This window comes from Octodon degus, unplaced genomic scaffold (genome assembly GCF_000260255.1).
Source record: "Octodon degus isolate 3935 unplaced genomic scaffold, OctDeg1.0 scaffold00350, whole genome shotgun sequence".
Lineage (NCBI taxonomy): Eukaryota > Metazoa > Chordata > Mammalia > Rodentia > Octodontidae > Octodon > Octodon degus.
In genome coordinates this window covers 326,370-349,370 of record NW_004524926.1, presented here as the reverse complement: position 1 = coordinate 349,370, position 23,001 = coordinate 326,370, and the positions used below count along the sequence as shown (strand labels likewise).

General features: G+C 55.1%; 1 protein-coding gene across 2 annotated transcripts in view; it reads left to right on the top strand.

Annotated features, from left to right (window-relative positions):
* Hdac11 (histone deacetylase 11) overlaps positions 1–8,715 on the top strand; it is a 17,175-nt gene extending 8,460 nt beyond the window's left edge. Inside the window, exons 4-10 of one of the 2 annotated variants that reach the window (XM_004648044.2) lie at positions 2,908–3,024; positions 3,882–3,924; positions 4,736–4,812; positions 5,671–5,733; positions 5,966–6,062; positions 7,076–7,254; positions 7,369–8,715. In XM_004648044.2, the coding sequence (XP_004648101.1) occupies positions 2,908–3,024; positions 3,882–3,924; positions 4,736–4,812; positions 5,671–5,733; positions 5,966–6,062; positions 7,076–7,254; positions 7,369–7,584 (792 nt within the window). In that variant the 3' untranslated portion in view covers positions 7,585–8,715. The remainder of the gene's footprint in view (positions 1–2,907; positions 3,025–3,881; positions 3,925–4,735; positions 4,813–5,670; positions 5,734–5,965; positions 6,063–7,075; positions 7,255–7,368) is intronic. The other variant, XM_023708332.1, reaches the window with a different exon arrangement.
* Positions 8,716–23,001: the final 14,286 nt, after the last annotated feature.

Sequence of the window (23,001 nt, the reverse complement as noted above, 5' to 3'; positions counted from 1 at the left end):
TTTTGCAGAACCAGGATTAAACTCAGGGCCTTGCTATTGCCAGGGAAGCGTTTATTCCACTGAACCATCTCCCCGGCCCCAGGATGTAGGTTTTCTAATTTGTTTTTATTTTCTGAGACAGGGTCTGGCTGTGTAGCCCTGGCAGGTCTTGAACTCCCAGGATCCTCCTGCCTCAGGCACTGGCCCTGGCTTTGCGCTCCCAGGTGTTGTCCTGTCCTCATGGAGCCATGTTTCCCAGAGAGTACACAACAGCCTCAGGTAGAGATGAGTATATGTACAAAGGGGAGGCCTGAGAGAAGCTCGAGGCAGCCCAGGTGCGGGAATCTCAGCTTGTGTGGCAAGAACCAAACTCTGCGGCTGACTTCCATTTGCCAGTGCTCATTCAGGGCCCTCGCTTCCAGCTGAGGATATGGGTGCTGAGAAGGAAACTGGGGACCCACCTCAAGGCCTTTGCACTAAGCTACATCCCCATTTTGAGACAGTCTTGCCCAGTTGCTAAGTTGTCCAAGCTGGGCTTGCACTTGTGATCCTCCTGCCTCAGCCTCTGAGAGAGCTTTTGTCAGTGGCTCTCCAGATGTCACCCTCGAGGACACCATGGCCACCCATACCCTCGTCTCCTACCTCTCCTACAGGGCACAGTCATGCACTGTGGCATCTCCACGGCCCCCTGCCCACCCTCACCACCCATCCTCTGCCCCCACCACCAGCGATGGCTGCTCCAGACAGCATTGTCCAGCAAAACTCCTGGCAGTGATAGAAATGTCCCAGGTCTGCTCTGCCCAGTTAAGGGCCTGACAGGCCATGCAGCTCCCAAGCATAGGAAATAGTTCTGGGCACAAGATTGTCATTTGGAGCATAAGTGTGAGATCAATCTGAGCCATACACACAAAAGTTTTTCATTAATTTTAAATTAACTTAAAATTCATGTTGACCCTCTATTCCTTTGAGTTCCTCATTTTCAGATTTAATGAACTACAGATTGAAAATATTCTTTAAAAAGCAAATTACAAAAAAAAAGCAAATTACATCTGTAGCAAACACAGAGAACTTTTTTCTTGTGGTAGTTCTTAATTTATCAAAATTATTTTCAGAGTATTTACATAGTAGGAAGTATTATAGGTCATCACATGATTTACAGGCCAGACATGGAGGCATCTTGGCATCCACAAGGCCGAGGCAGGAGGATCACCATGAGTTTGAGGTCAACCTGTCTCAAAGCCCTGTCTCAAAACCATCGAGACAATATTTAAAGAGCATGGGAGGTTACGTGTAGGTTTTGTGTAAACACTATACCACTCTGTGTAAGGGAGTTAGGTCCCTGTAGAATTGATGTCCAGGGGTTCCTAGGGCCATTCTCCTGTGGATACTGCAGGACAACAGTGTACACAGTGGCCCTAGGCTGGCAGCTGCTGGCTGAGGCAACACAGGTCTCAAGCGTCAGCAGACAGCATCACCGCTGGCTGTGTAACTGCTGCTGGGTGGGTGAAACTGAGTGGGCAGCGACCTCATCCAGTCTGCTGTGGTCTGGAGCTCATTTCCTTCGAGGCTGGTCCAACAGCCCTAATTTCATCTGTATTGGTTGGCTTTGCATCTGGCCCAGGATGCAGCCTTGGGTCAGGTCGGCACATGGGGTCGGCAGAGGTCCACGGTGGAAGGTTTGGGAAACCTGGAGAAGGCAAAGTCAGGCAGTACTTGCTGCAGAATTCCCAGAGCCTTTCCCACATCCAAGGGCATGGTGAATTTCCAGGAGGAAAATAAACTGACGTCAAGCATATTTTCCAAATGTCACTGCCACCAGGGACCCCTTTCTTGATGGCGCTGTAATCCACTGATTGCTGTAGGCAGTGCTTGGAGCAATGTGCCCGGGGCCTTTGAGTGCCTTCGTGCCTGGATCTGACTCCTCAGGAGGCCAGGAGTGGCTCTGTGATTCTCTCTCTCCCTCAGCATCATAGCTCATTGGGTCCTTCACTTATTCATAGAACACAATAGTGTGGAGGACAGGAGCCCAGGGTGTGGCAGGACCTTTCCTCTCTGGATCCATGCACGCCAACTGTCGTTGGGTCCTACTGTGGGCCCCTCCTTGCCTGGCTCTCATGCTCCCCTGCCCAGCCCACACTCGGTGTCTGTGCTCTTGGATGGGTGTCTCTGTAGCCCCGTGCGTCTCCTCCTCTTTCCCATGGTCCTGCATCCTGGAAATGCCTGTGACTCTTCCCTTCCTCCAGAAAGCCTCTCTTGACCTTCCCCACTTCAAATCTTATTCTTCTGTCACTCAATGGGCACTGACATATAAGTGCCCCAGCCTGGTATGAGGCTCCAGCCCAGCCCTACCCTGGTTGCCTAGCTGACACTTACCAAAGTTTATAGAGTGTGCTCTGCTGGGATCAGGAGAGCAGGGAAAGCAGTCAAGATAGGACTTCAGCCAAGCAGGGATGACTCAAGGGTGGCAGCTAGGCAGCAATGCTCTGGACTTCTTAGAGATACCCAGATGCACCCTGAACCTGGCTTCAGTGCCAGTGTCCCATCTACCCGTGAGTGGGCTGCCCCTCCTGCAAGGAGGTCCAATTCACTATTGAAGCAGAGGCCATACAGTGCAAGGGCAGAAGGAAACTGAAAGATCCTGCCTTCCGGCCCTCAGGTTCCCTTACTCACTGGGCTGAGCTGGTTCTCACAAAGCCTTCTAGCTTGGCCCCTCCGACTTGTCCCCTGCAGCTCTGCTTCCGGGCACAAGAGGGCAGCCGAGAGCTTCGGCGCTGGGATATTGGGCCGCATTGGCTCTAAAAAAGGAGCAGCACGCTTTTCTTTACTAAACCTGTTGCACTGGGGGCTGAGCTTTTCCCAGGACACCCGGTGGCCCTCCTTGGGCATCCAGAGGGAGTCTAACTCAGTGGCCCTCATGTCTTTCCGCAGTGGTCCTTCGCCGTTGCCACTATCACAGAAATACCCCCTGTCATCTTCCTCCCCAACTTCCTGGTGCAGAGGAAGGTGCTGCGGCCCCTTCGGACTCAGACAGGAGGAACCATCATGGTAGGTAGAGAAGGGGTCTCCAGGGTTCCTACCACAACCCTGTACCCTGCAGTGTGCACCACCCCCCTGCTTCCTAGTTGGATAGGACCCTAAAATAACCCTCCAGCCCCATTCTCCAAAGCTTTACCCAGCATCGGATGTTAAGAGTTCACTGTCCCTCCTATTCGAGTGACTATTTGCTGGTATATAGGATACCTCACCCCTCCAAGTTCTCCTCCAAAGACTGTTCTGTCCAAGGTCCCCTGTTCAAGAGGGAAAACCAAACCCCGCCCCATTGTGGGTGTGGCAGTAAGAACCCATGCTCAGCAGAATCAGCTTTCACACCCTCTGTGTGTTTTTCTTAAAAGCTGACTCCCACTTTGTGGAGCTGATTGGAGGCACAGCTCACGTATAAACACTGCTGATCTAACCCAGCCCTAGGTCAGTAGCTACTGGACACTACAAGTAATCTCCATCCCCGAAACTGGATCTTCATAGGATTTCTGTCACCAGTCTACCATATTTCCATGAGCAAAAGAAAGTGGACACTTTTCCCTTTCAAAACCTCACTTAAAACACTTGTGATAATACTTAACTCAGTTACTTCCACTTTGCTTGCAAAATTGCCGGGAGGCTTCGGCATCGTGTACTGCGCTGCTGGCCTGGCCCTTCTTACTGGCTGGCTGTGTTTGCTGATGGGCTGAATGGGGCACCCCTTGTAGCCCACCTCGCTGCTTATTTCCACCCCAGAGCTGGCTGGAAATTGCTCACGGAATGGGTGTGTGAGGCTGTGAATGAGTTAATGAATGAATGGGTGTATTAATGAATGAGGGAAGGGGACTGGCTGCCCATGCCCCACCTTCTACTTATCTCTGAAGGCAGGGAAGCTGGCTGTGGACCGAGGCTGGGCCATCAATGTAGGTGAGTACCAGGAAGAGGGTTTGGGGCAGGGACCCTGGGGGTGGCAGCACCAGAGCCACCCAAGCCTCCTATGGAGGGGTCTGGAGGAAGTGTGCAGCCTGGTACCTGGGAGGGGCTAGCACTGCCTCTGTCTGATGTAGGATCCTGGTCTAACAGGCTCCTTGCTGCAATTTCCATTGATAGAGAACCCCTACCTCCCTCCAAGCCTGTGCATGCCTCAGGCAGCTGCGCCTAGAAATGATGCCTGCCTTACTGGGCCTCCCCAGAAGGACTGTCTGTGGAGTGCAGGGCTTGGTCATGTGGTGGGTGGATAGGCCGAAGGTCAGCAGTGTCTCCACAGGGGTCCAGAGGGCAGTGCTCCTGTTCCCCACTCTCCCACAGAACTAGTTCACACAGAAAGGCTGCACACGTGGGGCTCTGCGGTCCCTGCAGAGCCGGGGCGGTCCCTTGGGGCGGTTGTGGGTCCATTTCAGAGTACCCTGGTACTCAGGCTCCCCTGAGGTGTGGGGGAAGGGGACCCTGACATAGGCTCTGAGCTCTCCTGGTCTTGGAGGTGGGCAGAACCCCTGCCACCATGGCAGCCAGGACCAGGAGAGGGTCCCCTCCCAGTTACCCCTCAAGGTTGGGAGCATACTGTGGGCCCAGTGCCTGCCTAGGGAAGGGCGGCTCCCTTTGTGGGGTGACTTGTGATGCCACCTGGCCTGTGGACAGGGACCTGCCAGCCACCCATGACTGTATAAGAGAGGAACGGACACTGGGGTTGAGGGACAAGGGAGCACCTGGTACTGACCGTGCCCCTCCCGTTCTGCAGGGGGCGGCTTCCACCACTGCTCTAGTGACCGGGGCGGAGGCTTCTGTGCCTATGCTGACATCACCCTGGCCATCAAGGTGGGTCTCCAGGGGCCCTTAGGTCCCGCTGCCGCCCTGTGTGGTGCTGTCTCTCCACCTTTGGACCCAGGGCCAAGGCTAGTAGTACCACCCAGTGTGACTCTGCCCATGCTCTGTGTGTGGAAGGGACTTGTCAGTCTCCTCTGCTCCAGGGACCCTGATGGGCAATGTCAGGGTTAAGTCACCTGAGGAAGGGCTTTGCTGCTGGACCAAGAGGATGGGGAGGATAAGGAGGTGGAGGAGGTGGCTAGCTTTGATGGAATTGAGAACAGCTGGCATCTGTGGGTGCTCCACCCACGCCCCTCTTCCTCATGACAGCCCCACCCTCATGTGTTCCAGATAAGGAAGCAGAGGGCCAAGGAGGGGAGGCCACTGTGTACCAGGCCTTGTGCTGGGCATCTGGAGGGCCCGACGAGGTCTCCTTCTTCCTGCGCTCACAGCATCTGCTGGTGGGCTAGCAGATCTGGGCACTATGAGAAGGGGTGCAAAGAGATGGGGTGGGAGGAAGGAGGGGCCCTTCCTGGAAGAGGGAGTGTTAGGGCTTGGCCTTGTAAGATGAGCCAAAGACTGGGCAGTGAAGCTCAAGGGCTCAGGGGCTTCTCCCCTAACTCTACACCTTCCCAGGGGATCCAGGGAAGTCTGGGGTCTGTCTCCAGGGCTGGACGCATGCCTCCTCCTCCAGGGAGCCTGCCCTGACCACCCCTGTGCACACTCAGGCTTCTCCGGAGCTCCACAGCATCGTGGCAAATGCTGTCTCCCCCTGTCCACTATGTGCCCTCCACCTCCTAAACCCTAAGGGTTTCTGGGTCCTCTGGCCTGGCCATCAGTCCTCACCTTGTCCTTCCCCTCCCTGGGCAGTTCTTGTTCGAGCGAGTGGAAGGCATCTCAAGGGCCACCATCATTGATCTTGACGCCCATCAGGTGAGTGCCCTGGGCTCGGGAGGGAGCCCAGGCCCAGCTCCTTCACCACAAGCTGGCAGCCATCTTTCACCCAGCCCTGCCCAGTGGCACCCCAGCAATGTCCCCATGCTGCTGCTCTGAGCTCCTGTTGCACGTGGCTGGCCATGGAGGTCTGTGTCTGAGCCCAGGGCTCCCTGGCCTGAGCTGGTAAGGGTCCTGGCATCTGCGAACAGCTCTCGTGTCATTTCCACAGGGCAATGGGCACGAGCGGGACTTCATGGGTGACCAGCGCGTGTACATCATGGATGTCTACAACCGCCACATCTACCCTGGGGACCGCGTTGCCAAGCGTAAGCTGCTGCTCCTCAGCAGGCCTGGCTCAGAGCACTCTGTGGGCCTGTGGGGGTCACCCCACTTCTCTGTACCCCTAAGGGTGGGCTGGTTCCCAGTGCGCATCAGAGCAGACTGAGGAGCAGGCAGCCCCCACAGAGCCACACAGCTGCCCAGGACATGTGTGGAGGGGATTATGTGTTAGGGTACTATTGGAGCAGCCCAAAAGGAAAGGACATAAAGAGAAGGCACAAAGTAAGGTGGCAGAGAGAAGTCTCAATATAAGACCTTGTTAGAAGGTAAATAAACATGGAGACAACTCATCAATCCAAAGACGGGAATTTTCAGATGAGATTTGCAAGCAGAAACAGCCTACTCTGCAGGCCTGTGATAGCTTTTTGTGGCTGTGACAAAATGCCTGAGCAAATGAATTTATAAAGCCACCTGGTTCTGGTGGCGCCTCTCCATGGTGGGCTGGCCCTACAGCTTGGGGCTGGGGCAAGCCCACATATCACAACAGGAGCAGAGCCCAAGGCTACCGGGAGGAGGGAGACAATGAGTAAAGGGCAGGCCCGCCCACCCCGATGGGGCACACCCCCATGACCTTGTGTTCTTCCGCTTAGCTCCACCTCCTAAAGGTACAGGCACCTGCCAATAGCTGCACCTGCTAGTAACCAGTTTAAAACACAGCCTTAGGGAACTTTGCACAAGGGGTTAGTGAGTGTGGTGTGAGTAAGCCCCCTCAGTACAGCCTAAGGTACAGGTTTACAAACTGAATCCTGACTGGGACCCGAGAGGCGGGCGGGTCCCAAAGTCAGGCTCTGTCCACAGTGGTCGCTGGGGGCCATGGGCAGAAGGTGCTCAGCTCTCCGCAGCTCTCAGCACCCCTTCCAGCTTAGCGTTGGTGACATGAGCAGCCATGCTGCCTGTTAGACAGACCCAGGTACAGCCCTTCTTCTACTATGGACAGGCCCCATCCTAAGCCTCAGTTTCCCTCCCGTGCCCCATGGGGCTGGGGATGTGTCCCTTTCAGAGGCCATCAGTCGGAAGGTGGAGCTGGAGTGGGGCACAGAGGATGATGAGTACCTGAGCAAAGTAGAGAGAAACTTGGAGCGAGCCTTCCAGGAATACCTGCCCGACGTGGTGGTGTACAACGCAGGCACTGACGTCCTGGAGGGGGACCGCCTCGGGGGGCTGTCCATCAGCCCTGGGGTATGCGCTGACCTGGAGAGGGGCTGGCGGGTGGCCTGTGTCAGGGAGGAGCTGCAGCCCAGCCATGCACAACAGGACTCCTGGTGCCTGAGCCCACCTTCTCCACCCTCACAGGGCATCGTGAAGCGGGATGAGTTGGTGTTCCGTGTGGTCCGGTCTCACCAGATCCCTATCCTCATGGTGACCTCGGGCGGGTACCAGAAGCGCACAGCCCGCATCATCGCAGACTCCATCCTCAATTTGCACGACCTGGGGCTGATCGGCCCTGAGACGCCCAGCGTGTCGGCACAGAACTCAGACACACCGCTGCTCCCGCCTGCGGTGCCCTGACCCCTACTGCCCACCTAAGTGTTCCCTGCCTGCCTCTGGGCCCTGCCCACTGCCTGCCTTTGTGCTTTTCCTTCTCTAACCTGCTGGCTGGGAGGTGGCAACCAGTGACTGGTGGGAAGGGCAGGGCCATCCCATGGAAGATCCCACGCAGGCCCGGGAGGCGGTGAGTTCATGAGCTTGGAGGTGCAGGAGGCCTGGGGCTTCAGGGAGGTGGCCAGGTACTGGTATCCAGGGACACGGAGTTAGTGTCTGCTGTCCCTGTGGGAATAGTTGTGGGGGAGCACCTGCCTGCTCCTCCCCTCAAGGTGAGAGCTGGGGGGCCTAGGCGTGGGGGCCCTGGGGAAGGTGCAGTGGGCTCTCCCATCTGGGGTTCCCCTTCAATAAAGCAAGGTCCCAACCTGCTTTCCCAGCACCTCTGTAGATGAGAACAGGAAGCAAGGCATGCAGGCCCTGCTTTGAAATCATGTCCCCTTTTAGCATGAGGCAGGTTGTAGGGAGGAATCCTCAGATCAGAAAGGAGGCCTAGCCCGGGAGCCTTAGGGCCTGTTGGCCTTGGGGGGAGCAGGGAGAGGATGGTAGGCCCCACAGGCAGTGCACAGGGGGCCGGGCTGGGCTCCCTGGAGGTTGGTGGAGACAGCTAGTTGGAGCAGCCAGGGAGTGGGCAGCAGGGAGTGCTGTCTGTGCTTTCCCCATCTCCTGCCCTTGGCTTTTCCCCGTCTCTTCTCTGAAAGTGACATTCAGGAAGCTGGCGGGGGCATGGCCACCTCTCCTCGGCAGTGGCTGCCACATTGACCCAAGGTGGTGAGAGAGAGGTCTGAAGGCCATACACTGTCCACCCACTGACCCTGGGCCCAGACTCAGGGCACTAACAATGCCCTTTGACAACCCCGCCCTTGCCATGGTCTCTCTGTGTGTAACTCAAGGTCCTTAACAGCCCAGCTGTTCATGCCAGTGCAAGCCTGATACCCCTGGGCGCTGGGAACGGACACAGCTTGTCCTGAGGTGCCTCTGTGCTAGAGAAGCCTAAGGCTGCTGTGTGTTCTAGAGGGAACAGGCCCTGCCTCCCGAGGATGAGAGAAAATAAAGTTTTAACATTCAAGCAGCAGGATGCCCGGTGCGGGGTAGCTGCCTAGTAAAGGCTGGTGTTTTATTCCATCGTGGAGTCTTGGAGTGTCAGTAACAAGTCCTGTGTAGCAGAGGAGGGAACTGAGGCTAACAGGGTTGGAACTTGGTCTTGGCCCACACATTATTTGAGTCACAGAGCCAGGCTGGAGCCCAGCTCTGCCAAACTGCAACTGGTCTGGAAATCTGTAGAGGTGGAGGGTGAAGAAGGGGTTGCTCCCCAGACAGGAAATGAGGGGCTTCTGGGACTGAAATCACTGGGATTGGGGGCTGAGAGGCAGGGGGTCTTGACCCAGCAGTGAGGGGCTGGTGAACTAGACTGCATGGGGTAGGAGCCATTGGGGGAGGGAGTGCCTTCCTTCTGGGGACACAGCTGGAGGGAGCTGCACCAAGGTGGGGCAGGAGCAGGGGCAGGCAGCTGGGGTGCAGGAGCTTGTCTTTAGCCTGGCAGAGAGACCAGGGCATGCTGCAGTGGCACAGCCTGGGTACCGAGTCCTTGGGGTTAGACAGTGCCAAGCTTGAGCCCATAGGGGGGCCAGGCTGAGGAGAGGCACAGGCCAACACTGACCAGTGATGCTGAGGGCCCGGCCCTGTTCTGGGCTCTCAGGATGGGCTTGGGTGCCCTGCAGAGCCACAAGGCACTGGGGTGGGGATGACTGAGGGCTGGAAGGAGTTCGTTCCTCACTGAAAACTGCTGGCCCTGAGAAAAGGACAGCATTCTAATCAAGGTCCCAACTCCAGCGCAGGTGCACTCTCTTCTCCTAAACCTTAGCTTCTAGCTAAGGTGGCGGGCTGCAGGAACAGATTCTCTGAAACCTGCGGGCATGTAGGGTACCTGTCCTGTGGGTTCTGGTGACCGTGGGATGGTAAGCAGGAGGAGGATGGGGGAGAAGGAGGAGGGGCATCATCTCATGGGCAGGCAGGAATGTGGTGGCATTGAAGTGCTTGGTTCTGCTCACAGGACCTGGGCTTGGAACAGTGGGCACCTTATACCCAGGGCCAGGCTGTCTCAGGAGGCCCCCAGTCGGGTACTTACCTTGGGGAGTATGTGTGCGTCTCTGTGTGTGTGTGTGTGTTGCAGGTGTAGCTTAGGGCCAGGCACCAAGCAGGTGCTGCATGCCCACCCCACCCCCAGCCCTGGGCCCCAGGACCATGCCACGGTAGACGAGTGAAAGTGAGGAGAAAGCTTTTCACAGCCACCGTGTGTGTGTGTGTGTGTGTGTGTGTGTGTGTGTGTGTGTGCGCGCGTGATCTGTTCCCATATGGGGTCAGGGGAAGGGATTTCCAGCAGGAACCAGCAGAGTCTGGCTGCACGGGGCTTGAGGGTTAGCTGCAAAGGGCCTGAGGCTTAGCTTTCAGCGTCCCAGCATGGGGCAGGGGCAGAGTGACCACCCTCATCTACCTCGTTCATGAACGCTGAGGGCTGGCATGGTCCCAGCCCCGTGTCCTGGGACTCTGGGTGGATCTGAAGGGTCCTTTGGGATGCAGCTTCCAGGGCTCCCCAGCCAACCCCCGCTAGGAGAGCTGCCCATGTGGTTTCTTTCAACTCTGCCAGTACTGGCTGGGAATGCCTACTAGGGGCCCCGGGCCAGCTTGTGCCACATACTGTGAGCAAGACTGTCATATGATTGTTAGGGAAGCAGCCAGGGACAGGCTGCAGTTGTAGACTCTGGAGACAGGAATGAGGACAAGACAAACGAGAAGAGCTGGGTTAGGTGGTAGCCCACTCCTGAGCAATAGTAAGAGCCTTTCTTTATACTTTTACAAAGTTGCAAGACCCAAGGTTGCCTAGAGACTAATAGCCCCAAGGTCCAGGCAGGATGTTTTTCTCTAGGCGTAGGTAGCTTGATTGCTTTAGGCCATGAGGCCTCATCGGGCCCTCCCACATAGGATCAGTTTCCAGCTTTAGCAGATCCCCACATGTTCCTACCTCTCTGTGCCTTAGTTTACTCATCTGTAAAATGGGGGTGACAGCACCTGCCTTGTTGGTGTCATAAGAATAAAACAGCATTTTTAAAGAGTGGGAAAGCAACTGCTTCACCCCTCATTACCATCCTCATCATCACCATTTATTTTCTGTTTTGTTTGAGATTTGTATCCCAGGCTGGCCTCAGACACACTGTGCAGTCCAGGCTGGCCGGCCACCTGGCTGCCTCCCTGGGAAACTGGCATAGGGAGGGCTAGTGCCACACCTGGCATGGTCACTATGTGGCCATGGAGCCCCTGCCCAGCAAGCGCCCACCTCACAGCCCTTTCTGCTAGCACCAAAGCTCCCAAGTCAGGACCTTGAGCCCCCTGGTACTGACAGGGAAACTGAGGCTCCAGTTTTCACTAACTGGGCACAGGGCACAGCAGACATTATCCTAGGGGTCTCTTGAGAAAGAATGCAGGGTCCGGAGTTGGCCAGTCCGGGTCCATACCTGCCTGTGCCACATCCCTGGCCTCTGTCTTAGTCATTTTCTCCCGGCTGTGACAAACACCTGACACCCACAACTTCAGGAGGGAGAGGTTTATATTGGCTCTCATTTAGTCCGCGGTTGGATGGCTCCAAGGCAGGTCAAGGACAAGGACAAGGACAAGGCCTTACGGAAGGGCCTGGTGGAGGAGAGCTGCTTAAGGCGCAGTGCACAAGAGGCAGAGAGAGAAGGGAGGAGCTGGGGAGGGAGAGCCACCCTCCTTGGCCACGCCCCCAACCCCCTCCTCCTTCCGCAGGCCCCTCCTCCTGAGAGCAAATCAGCTCTGAGCGGGTTATCCGTCACCTTCCCCGCGCCACATTGATGAGTGCACTAGAGGCCCCTCGGGAACGCACAGATGGAAACCATCATGGCTTCCCTTCTCCTTCCGAGGTGGGCTCTGAAACACCAGAGCAGGCTCACCGCAGGTGCACAGTGCAAGTGATGTTGGCCCCTTCCATCTTCACTGCCATTGAAGCCCAGGGTGAGGGGCCAAGTCATTGCTTAGTCTCTGGTTTGGGGGACACCATTGTGCTGTGGGGGTCCCCGTAGTCGGAATGCCAGAATGGACCTGCCTCTCACACTCATGGACTGGGGGCCTGAGCCTCAGAGGGATGGTTGAGGGGAAGGGAAGCAGGTAAAGCAGCCTTGGGCCCCCTCACAACCGGGCCTAGCTGGAGAGCCCCTGGAACCTGCGGGTCCCTGCTGCTTGTCCTGAGCCTGCAGAAGCAGGTCAGCGTGATGGGATGACTATAGACACGGGCCCTAGCAGTGGGCTCAGATCCTGCTTTTGCCTGTGTTCTCCACGTGACCTCAGGCTGATGATAACTTGCCTGCCTCTGTTTTGCCATCTGTAACCTGGGGCGTATGGAATGGATGTGAGGGTGAATGAACACGCTGAAACCCCAGCACCACACCTGTGTATCAGCACTCGTTATCAGGGAGTGCAGCAGCGAAGGTCACCGAGCCTGACAGACAGTGTCCGGCAACCTAACCATTGCTTCCGGGGTGCCAGGCCCTGTGTGGCTACTGGACCGCCATGGATTCCCCAGGGCGGGGCTAAGAACTCCTGAGGTGCGCAGGGCATGGTGGTGCATGTCTGGGATCCCAGCACTCAGGAGGCTGAGGCAGGATTGCTGTAAGTTTGCTCTGTGAAATGTGATTGGAGTGTGAGGGAAGGAGCCCTACCTTTTGAGTTGTGGAGTTTCAGAGCAGGGATGCAGGCTTGCTGCAACTTGGGGTCACCCAGGACAGAATTAGAGTCCAGAGGGTTGGTGTGGGACACACAAGTTAAGACAGGAGGCCTGCAGAGGCAAGAGGGTGCTCTTTTAATAGGAAGAGCCCGAGCACCTCTGAGCCGGGCACCTGAGTCTGGTGGTGTCCTGAGGATGGCAGGCAGGGGTTGGGGCTGTGGCAACCCCTGGGGATACCCTGTAGAGGTTCTGGCGGTGTCCTGTAGAGGTTGTGGGCGAGAGGCAGGCTGTGGGAGTGCCTGCAGGCTGTGGGGCTGCAGGCTGAGAGCACGGGCAGAGGCCCCCTCCCCTATGGGACCCTGGCTGCGTCACCTCTGTAACTGATACCCAGGCAGCAAGCAGCCAGACAAAGTCTGGGAGGGGTTTCTGTCTTCTGCACTCGGGGCCTTTGGAAATTCCCAAGCCCATCTGGTCCTGGTTACACAGCAATATTGCTGTCTCCTCTGAGCGCAGACAAGGGAGCGCTTTTATTTCTCCGCTCAAGCTCCGGAATGCGCCTACAGCCTGCAGAAGGCAGACGCCCACCGCCCACCGGTCCTGGGTGAGCACCACGCCCATGCACTTTTAAAGGAACAGGCTTCTTCCTCTCACTACAGCCACCCCCTCCCCCTGCATTCCCTGCTGTCCTAAAAACGCCTGGAAGGACGGATGCTTGGGGATGTCCAACCTCCCAGCACTCTCGGCCACATTGCAGGGCCAAGAACTGAGATGCGCAAGGCGTGGCAGGACATGTCTGGGATCCCAGCACTCAGGAGGCTGAGGCAGGAGGATTGCCCTAAGTTTGAGGCCAGCCTGCTCTGTGAAATGTGACGAATGTGGGAAGGGAAGGAGCCCTACTTTTTGAGTTATGGAGTTTCAGAACAAGCATCTTTCCAGCTGTGCAGAGATAGTCTGTTTTTTTTTTTAAATAATTTTATTATTTTTATTTTTTTTTATTTTTTGTGGAACCGGGGATTGAACTCAGGTCTTTGCGCTTACCAGAGAAGTGCTTATTCCACTGAGCCGTCTCCCCACCCTGATAGTCTGGTTTTGATCCGAAGGAGTGAAATGGAGGAAGAAAAAGATACAATGTGATGAGGAAGAGAGAAGTGCAGTGATGTCAAGGCAGGGCTGCTCGGGCAGCCAACAGGCCGCAGACTGGCCTTGCACCACGGTCACAGCCGACACGTGGCGGGCTTTGGACGGTTCCTGGTGGGCACCGCAGCGGGCCTAGAGGAGGTGTTGCTCTACTTTGCACACAGTTGCGGTGCAGCTTCACCAGGCCCCATCAGGTTCTGGGGTTCAGTCCCCGAGTTCCCAGGGGTTCCCTAGCTCATGCAGAACCCGATAGAATGTTGTGCACTTGGGATGAGTTCACACCCTTGTGAAGCTCCGCTTGCAGCAGTCATTGCCACCCCATCACTCGCAGGTGCCCTGAGTTTATTTTCTACTTTCCCGGAGCAAACCGCAGTGTTTTCAGAAATTATAGCTGCATGGTGTGTGCTGGGACAAGCTCTTCCAGCACACAGGGGAAGGGCAGACAGGGGCGGCTCCTGCCTGGGCCTGGACACCTTCATCCCCAGGGCTCATGGGCAGAGCACGAGGGTGGGATCTTTAACCTCAGGAGGTGGTGCCATCCTGGGGGCTGTGCTTGAGGGAGTAGGGGTTCCCCAAATCAGTTCCATGTGTCATGTCACTGGGAAAGTTGCTGGCTCCGGACTCACATCCCCCAGCCACCACCCACTGCCCTGTCCTGGCCCTAAATCAGCTCCCTTAGGAACAGAAAGGATGCTATGGAGACTCGTTTCCTCTTAAAATGGCTAAATTATAGGTGTGTGGCTGCTGCTGTGAAGGAGAGACCAAAATTATCTCAGGAGGTGCATTGTGTATGAGGCTGGATGAATAAGGTGGCACTAGGAAGGGGGAAGGGTGTCACCTGTGTGAGGTGTAGGTGCCACATCCCTGGTGAGGGTGTGGGTGGGGGCTGTGGCAGGACCTATATGGTCAGGGCAGGGTCCTAGACCACCTTCCCAGCTGGAGGACCCCATCTGAGAGGCTGCCTGAGGGGCCACACAGAGAACCAGGTGGGTATGGGACCAACCTGTGCATACAGGTACTCAGGGAGGAGCCCCTGACCTTGATCAGAGGCTCCTTGTGGCCACTTGCCTGGCCTTTAGGAGTCCTGGTCTCTGCAGCCATCCCTCCAAATTCCCTAGGCTTCAGAGACAGGGAATTGTACTCTTGCGGCTGAGGGCTTCTTAGTTCTTCATGCCAGCTGGGAGAGGACGGGCTGGGTCTGTCCTGACGCTGGCCCCAGTCCTGGAGATCTGTTGACACTTCCTGGGTATTTGGCAAGCAGCCAGGCCAGAGACAGTCATGGTGAGGTCAGAGTTGGAGATAGCTACCCTACTGCACTGTCCGAAGCACTTGCCCTGAGTCGGTGGGAGTGAGGTGTCTGCGCCCTAATACCCCCCAGGTCCTATCCAGGCTTCCCTCAGGGTGCCTGGCATGGAGGGATGTCAAGAAGGGAGCTCTGGGCCAGCTGGATAGCTCAGTGGCTAAAGCGCCTGCTTAGGCAGAACACAGTGGCCAGGTTCATCCCCAGCCCCGCCCCCGGGGTGTACTGAGACTATGATTGAGACTGGGTGTGGTGGTGCACGCCTGTAATCCCAGCACCTGGGAGGCTGAAAACGGGAATTGCTATGAGTCCAATCTACATAGTGAGACCCTATAGACCCTGTAGACTCTGCCCTAAATATATAAAAACAAAAAGAAAAAAAAAAAGGGAGCTCTCAGTTGGATGTGATGGTGCATGCCTGTAATTCTAGCATTTGGGAGGCTGACGCAGTAGGATTGCTTCCAGTTTGAGACCAGCCTAGGCTACACAGATCAAGGTCCGCCTGAACTGCATAGTGAGTCCCGTCTCAGAAAAAAAAAAGGAATGACTGCCTCCTGCCCTCCCACACCCCAGCCCCTGTCCCCAGCAGCCTGGTCCTGCCAACACAATTATTTTTCCACCTGGAGCTTCAAGTGGCAGCCAGGGAGGGTGGTCAGGGGTGGTGCAAGGTTTACCTTGCACCCGAGGGCCCACCTGCTGTGATCTGGGTGCAGGGTCAGTGTCCGCCTGACCTGACCTTGGAGAGTGACCCCCTTCCCAGTCTCAACTGCTTCATCCATAAACTGAGACTGAAATCAGGAACTGTTTATCTTGGTGAAAAACACATCCTTTGTTCTTTGAAATCTCTAAAGAATGTAGTCTACTCAGGCCCTGCCTCAGAAATACGAGTTCATGCCCAATGTGGTGGTGTATGCCTGGAATCCCAGTGTTAGGGGGGCTGAGGCAGGAGGATCGATCTCTATGAGTTCGAGGCCAGTCTGAGCTCCATATTAAGTACAAAGGCAGCCTGGGCTATGTAGTGAGACCCTGTCTCCAAAGAAAGAAAAAAAAGTCAGTGGTCGTCATTGTTTTCCTTGTCATCAGTCCTTCCAGCTGCGAGCCAGGCTCACCTCTGAGCTGCCCCATGTCCACTGCCGTGACATCTCACGAATGGGATAGCTACACACAGAGGAGCCAGGTAGGCGGCCGCTCCCTTCCTCCCTCTCCTCTGAACCCTGGGACAACCTCCCGGCTCAGTCCACCAGAGTGGTGGCCTGGGGGGCCTCTGGAGGTCGCAAGGTCCCATCCCCCATCACTCAGAAGAACATCTGGCCAGAGCCAGGGCTGGCCCAAGTCACCAGCACAGCTGGGCAGATGTCAGGCCCAGCAGAGCTGGGGTGTGGCCAGGCTGGTCTCCCCAGGGCCCAGCTGCAGGAACAAGCTGTCCCCTGGACATCTGGCTGTTGTTTGGAAGGGAGCTCTTCGCTAGCTGCCGTCTGGTCACACCCAGCCCTTGGCTGTCCCGGCTCCTGGACCAGCACAGCTCCAGGTTGAGCATGGCTGTGTGCTGGGCAACCTGAGTGAGACCCTGATCCTCTCTGAGCACTGCCGTCCTTTGGCCCTACTGAAACCCACGTCCAGAACTATGGGTTTTGGTGCCCTCCTAGTCTGTGCTCACAGGTGAAGAAGCGGTTGAGAGGCCTGTGGCAGAGCCCAGGCAGGCACTCACCTAGGTTCAGCCTCCACCAGGACTTTCCCACTAATATTAAGGAGGCAGAAGTGACCAGCCCTTCTCACAGGAGAGGCCCGTGTGGTCCACCCATGCCCCTCTACCCTCAGCTCCATTTTCTCCCAGCGCATGGACAGGGAAGCCAGTTTGAGGCCAGGAGCATCTTGCAGAGTGAATGGGGTGGCTTCAGACTGGACCATGTGGACGCTGTCCACTAGAACCCAAATGGACGCACGGCCAGGCTGCCTAGAAACAAGGGAAACGGAAGCTGCAGTCCAGGTAGACAGCCTGAGAAGCATGAGCCAGGCTCAGGGGCACTCAGGCCCTCGACCTCCTGAGGTAGGTGGGAGGCACTGCCAGCAAAGAGATGCAGGGCCCAAGCTGAGGTGCTCCCTGCAGGAGGCAGAGGCCAGGTTCTAGGTTTGAATCCTGCCTGTGGCTCTTCCTGGCTCTGTGATCTTGAGCAAGCCCCTTCTGTCTCTTTCTCCACTTGTTCCTTTGTACAGCTGGGAAGAAATGCCACCTGGGAAGCAGAGGAAGAAAAGCTGGAATCTTGTGCTCCTGGGATGCAGTTGGGGCCAATCCAGAGGGCCCAGGGACATGGGCATGGGGTATTAGCACGGGCGCTGGCTCCAAGTCCTTGGGAACCTCCCAGTCAGGGCTCAGTGTCTCTCCCAAGCAGCCCCAGCCTGAGGACTAACTGTGCCCTGAGCCAAGCCCAGGGATGCAGGCCACACCATGGGAGGGAAGAGCAGTAGCAGCTTAACCAGGGCTCTGCCAGGTCTCCTGGGCACCAGACAGACAGGAGGCATTGCTGCGGCGGCCTTTGAGGCCGAGCCTGATGCAGCCCACTGGGGCTGAGGCTGGGGAAGCCTGCAGGAGGTGAGCAAGTGTTTTCCCAGCAGAGATGACTGAGATTCCTAGGTGGCTGCACTCTCTGGGTACCAGGCTGGGCCAGGAGGGCGCTGGTTCCTGCTGAGATGTGGGGAGGGTCTCAGAGCCTGGGCCTGCAACCAGGACAATATTAGGGTACTCCCCATGGTGGTCCTTGGGAGCAGCCTCCTGGGTGGGGGAACATGCCCCCACACCGCCCAGGCCTTCGACCCTAAGGTCTCTCCTTCACCAGGGTCCAGGCCTTGCCCTGCACCCAGCTCTGGGGTGCAAACCCTGGGAGAACAGGAGGGGTTAAGGAGCCACCTGCCCGTGGGTACCACTACTTCCGAGATACCCACCTCCCAAAGTGGGCTGTGGCCTGTCTGCCTCCCTGGCGCTCCTGGCTTCTCTCATCACCTGGCAGGTGTTTCTCCTGCCTTTGCTGCCCACCCGGAACTCCCTTTCTCAGTCCACCCTCCACCCATCTAGCCTCCCCAGGCACCCAAGCAGCATGGGTAGAGGTGGGCATCCTTGCACTCTTTGGTACCCTCCAGAGCTAGCCAAGACTCCATGAAGTACAATTGGAGAGATATGAGGAAGAAGGCCCCAGCCTGGCTTCCAGGGGACCCCTGGACACCTTTACGAGCTGCAGCCCAACCCCCAGACTCAGGTCTAAAAGCTGAAGATCAAACCTGGGATCCCTGAGTTCTGGCTGGTGGCCTCCTGCTGCACCAGGAGCCGAGCCTTGGGCTTCTCCCTAGGGAGGGTCAGCATGGTCAGTGCCCCCAAGGAGGTACACACAGGGACCCAGAGCTGAGGGGATGATTTCAGCAAGGGCTGGGGGCATAAAGAAACTTGGGACCTTCAGAAATGTCAGGTGACAGTGGCTGGAAGCCAGGGACACTAGGGACAGAGCTCCTTCTTGTGTTAGTTTTTCTCACTCTCCCTCGAAGCCACCTCTGCTCTTCAGCAACTGAAAGGGTGCAGATTATGGTCAGGCTGACCTGGGGCCCCTCCCTGATTTTCTGTTTAGATTGGAGCTGGTGACCTTTTCTCCCCGAGCCTCAATTTCTCTATCTGTGAAATGGGCCAGAGCTCTCTCCTTCCCACAGCTGTAGTGAGTTAAAAACAGCCTGTTCTTGGCTAAAGGCTCCCCTAGGGTCTGGCACAGTGCTTCGGCTAAAAATGGAAAAAACAAAGAACAAAACAGTAATCTCATAACAGTGAATCTCATTTCCCCTCCTCAGCCTTCCCTGTAGGAGATGCTGGCCTCACTCCTGGTGCAGAAAACTCGAGGACTCAGAAAGTGGGCGGGAGGGGGCTTTTCTGTGGTGGCCTTGCTGTGTGACCCCAGCATGCACCCAGCACTTCCGAGGTCTCCATCTCCCCAAATCCAGCCTTTTCCAGGCTCTTCCTGGAATTGCTTCTGGGGTGCAGGGAATTCCCAGGAGGCAGGAGGAAGATGGATATTGCCTGGGGGCTGTGGGGTGAGGGTAGTGCACACCTGCCCGCCTCCATTGACCCTTCCCTGCTTTCTGGTGCCCCGGGGTGGTATCAATTCCCAGACATCGAAGCCCAAATGCGGCCAGCATCCTTGATGATGGCGTGGGCAGTGTATCTGGGACATCCGCTCGTGGCTGGCTCCTGAGCGACCACACAGGAGCGCAGCAGCCACTGTGAGGCCTGGCGGTGACAGCAGACTGTCCTCCAGTCCAGGCCCTGCGGGACTCATGGTGGGCATATGGGACGGCAGGGGCGAGGTGATCACTTACCACGCCCCGCAGGAATTGCTCATCACAGAACTCAAGAAGCAGGTCCTAGAGAATTGTGCCACGCTTTGCCTGTGGTGGCATGAAACCTATTGCTCAGAGGCTGTGGCGCATGACTGCTTTATTATAGCGAGGAAGTGATCTGCTGTGGAACCACAGAGGCAGCGGTGAGGTGTGCAGTTTTTTGCCAAACACACTGTGGCAAAAAGCAGGAGCAGCCTGCTACCCAGACATGGATAAGTGAATAGGAGGGTGGGCTGGTACACGTGGGAGGCTGAGGCAGGAGGCACTCACCATGAGCTCAGGGCCAGCCTGGGCTACATAGGGGGACTCTGTCTCACAAAATCCACCACACCACACCACACCACACCACACCACACCACACCACACCACACCACACCACACCACACCACACCAAAATGAAACAAAATGAATGCATGGACAAAGGAAATGCGATCTGTCCATACCATGGGCTGCTATCTGGCCACCGGAAGGAATGAGGTGCTGCCACCTGCTACAGCATGGGTGAGCTTTAAGGACACTGTGTTGAATGAGCAGAGCTGGTTGCAAAGGCCACAAAGGGCCATGTTTGTGGGGATGGAGTATCCCGATAGTAGGCCAGGGGCAGGAGAGAGGGGGAAGGGTGGGCGACCCCTGGTGGATGCAGGCTTTCTTTGGGGGTGATGAAACCCTCTAAAACTGATTGGATCAATGGCTACAGTGTCTGAGTGTGCAGAGCGCTACAGTGGGGTGCCCCGTGAACGGGTGAGACATTCAGGCAGAGTGTGAGCTCCTTGGTTAATGTGAGCATGTTGCTTCTGAGGAGAGCATCAGCACTGCCACCCCTACAGACAAAAATGACAACCGTTGGGTCCGTGCGCCTGTGGCCCTGCAGGCACGGTGTCCTCCCCCCACCTTCAGAGTGCCATGGTTACCGCTGCCAAGGGTGCCGTCCTTTGAAGCTGTGACTGGGGATGAAGCCAGCACCCCTCGCCCGCTGGCCCCACTGGGACCAACCTCCCTGAGCGCCTCTCTCCCCTTGTGTTTGGTTTTGTTCACTGACAGCTCCCAGACACACAGCAGATTTATTTACTGGAACTAGTTGGGACTGCTGTTTCTCTCTTCTCAGGGGAATAAGCTCCTAAAAGTTTGGGTCAGTGCCCCACACAAGGCCAGCACTCCCTTTCGTTTTTAAAGGTTTTTTTACACAGTCATTTGTTGGTTTTTATTGATGTGCATTTGGAGTACAAGGCATTCACAGTCACCTTGGAAAGGGTATGCGTACACACTCTGGCCTGTTCCTGTCCACTCTTCTTCCCTTCCTTCCTCCCCTAAATTCCCTATCCACATTTTTTTTTCTTTTTGGTATTATTGATCCTAGCTGGGCGTGGTAGCACACATTTATAATCCCAATACTCAGAAGGCTGAGGCAGGAGGATTGCCACAAGCTCGAGGCCAGTCTTACATACACAGTGAGACCCTTTTTCAACCTCTCCCCCAAATTATCTCATGTTTGCTGACATATAATGTTTATGTGCATTGAGGTTATGAGGCTCTGTACACAACGACCTTTATTCTGTTTACTTCTGCTGCCCTTCCCTTCCAGTCCCACACTCAGTCTCCTGGACCCTTCCAATGTGCAAGAGACCCACCTCCCTGTCTCCTAGCCATCCTGTACTGTGCTCTTTCTTTGTATTTTGCCTCATTTAAATAAGAGGTGCCTTGTGGTATCTAAGCTTCTGTGTCTCACTTATTTCACTCAACCCCATACTTCCCAAGGGCATCCATTTTCCTACGAATGTCTCAAACGTGTGCTCCTTTATGGCTGAGTGGTAGCCCATATGCAGAGAACACAAACGCTGCGTGTCTATTGACGACCACGCGGGTTGCTTCCAGGATTTAGCTACTACAAAGTGTGCTGCTGTGAACACTGCTGTGTGTGTGTCACTGTACCACAATGTCCTCAGCTCTCTCGGAAGACACCTAGCAGCTGGGGAGAGCTGGGTCCCATGGGATTTCTAATTGTAGTGCTTTGAGGACCTTGAGGAAGGAGTCCTGGAGGGTTGCATGCTGCCTGTCTGCTGTGGGCTGATGCCCTGCGCCTTGGCATAGGCTGGCTCTCCCCAATATCCTCCTGGCTTCCTCCCTTCCTCGATTCAAGTCTCTGATGAACTGCTGCCTTCTCAGCAGAGTGCCCACTGCCCACTGCCCACTGTGTGCTAGCTTGTCTTCCTCCCTCCCACTGCTTGCATGTTTCTGCATCTACCAGGATCCCTCAAACTAAGCAGTGAGGCCCGCAACAATGGAGAATCCGAGCACCTTCATGGCTGCTACATCCCTGGCGCACAGAGCAGAGAGTGGCACATAGTGCTCAGCAAGGATGTTTTGAGTTAACATTAGCTGTTTTCAAGCTGGATGCAGTGGCACATGCCTGTTGTTGTAGATACTCAAGAGGCTGAGGCAGGAAAGTCACAAGTTTGAAGCCAGCCTGGGCCACTCAGTGAGACCCTGTCTCAAAATACAATAAAGTGCCCTGGAATGAAGAGAGCACAAGTTGGGACGGAGCACAGCAGAACTCAGCCACTAGAGTCTCCAAAACCACACCCTTATAACATGTCTCCAAGGAAGGGTGAAGGCGGATTTGACCCCTCTCCCTGAGTACATCCCTAAGACTTCTGGGTGGTGGGTAGGAAGAGACCTAGAGCTCACCTGGTACACGGGGGGGAAAGTGCGGACATTGTGTTGATTGCCAGCTCCCCTAGCTAGAGTCGTCTGGAGTACTTTTCTTTTTAACTTGCAAGAGTACCCAACGAGCTGCAGTTACTTAGACTTGGGGACTGGTGGCTATTTTCCTGAGGTAAGCTCTCTCTTCAAGGAGCCCTGCCAGGACGGTTGTCACGGAGATAGCTCCAGCCTCCAAGTGAGAATTTTGAACGCTGGAAAACTTGTACCAGCAGCAGGAGCCAATATTTAAGGATTTTTCAGATGAGATCGGGAGTGACAACAGCATGCCTGGTGTTTACTTACTGAGTGATGAAATACGTCAGCATTTGGGAGATCCATGGACAAATATTCTCTAAAAGACCATTGAATGTTGTTACAAAATCTTGCATGGATAAGAGAGCCGTGTAATAAACCAGCTAGATTAGTGGATTTTTGTGTAACTATGAAAATTTCACTCCATAGCAACCAAAGTTGAAGAAATGACCACTTGTTGAGTTTTGGTGTTAAAGCAAAGAAAAATATTCATAATTATCTGAGAAGACTTACTAAAATATTTCACTCTTTTCTGACTGCATATTAAGGCCAGATTTTCTCAACAAAAGTCACAAATTTTAACAGATTGAACTAAGCAGCAGTGCGGAGAAGCCAGCTGTTTTCAATTAAGCCAGACACTAAAGAGATTTGGAAAAAAAAAAAAAAACCACACACACACACACACACACACACACACAAAAGGACATCACCTCTTATTATTGACCTTTTTGTTTTGAAAAAAGTCACTATTTTTCATGAAACATTATTTATGTGAGGATGTAGTGTTTATCATTTAGAAAAATAAATGTGTAAACAAATATAATAAATATTTGAACAGTTTTTTTGAGTGTCTAATACAATGAATGTCAGTACCCATAATGCATGTGAACTAAAGGCTTTTGAGGTCCTCAGTCATGTTTAGCTGTGCAAAAAGTAAGGCTGCCAAATAACGTATGTCTCGTGCAATGTCAGGGACACACTTTCATTTAAAACATTTGTCATTCATATGAAATTCAGGTCCAACATAGTAACCTGTACTTTTATTTATGTTGTTGATCTAGCAACCTCAAAGAAAGGATCCTGAGAATAAAATACTTGAGAACTG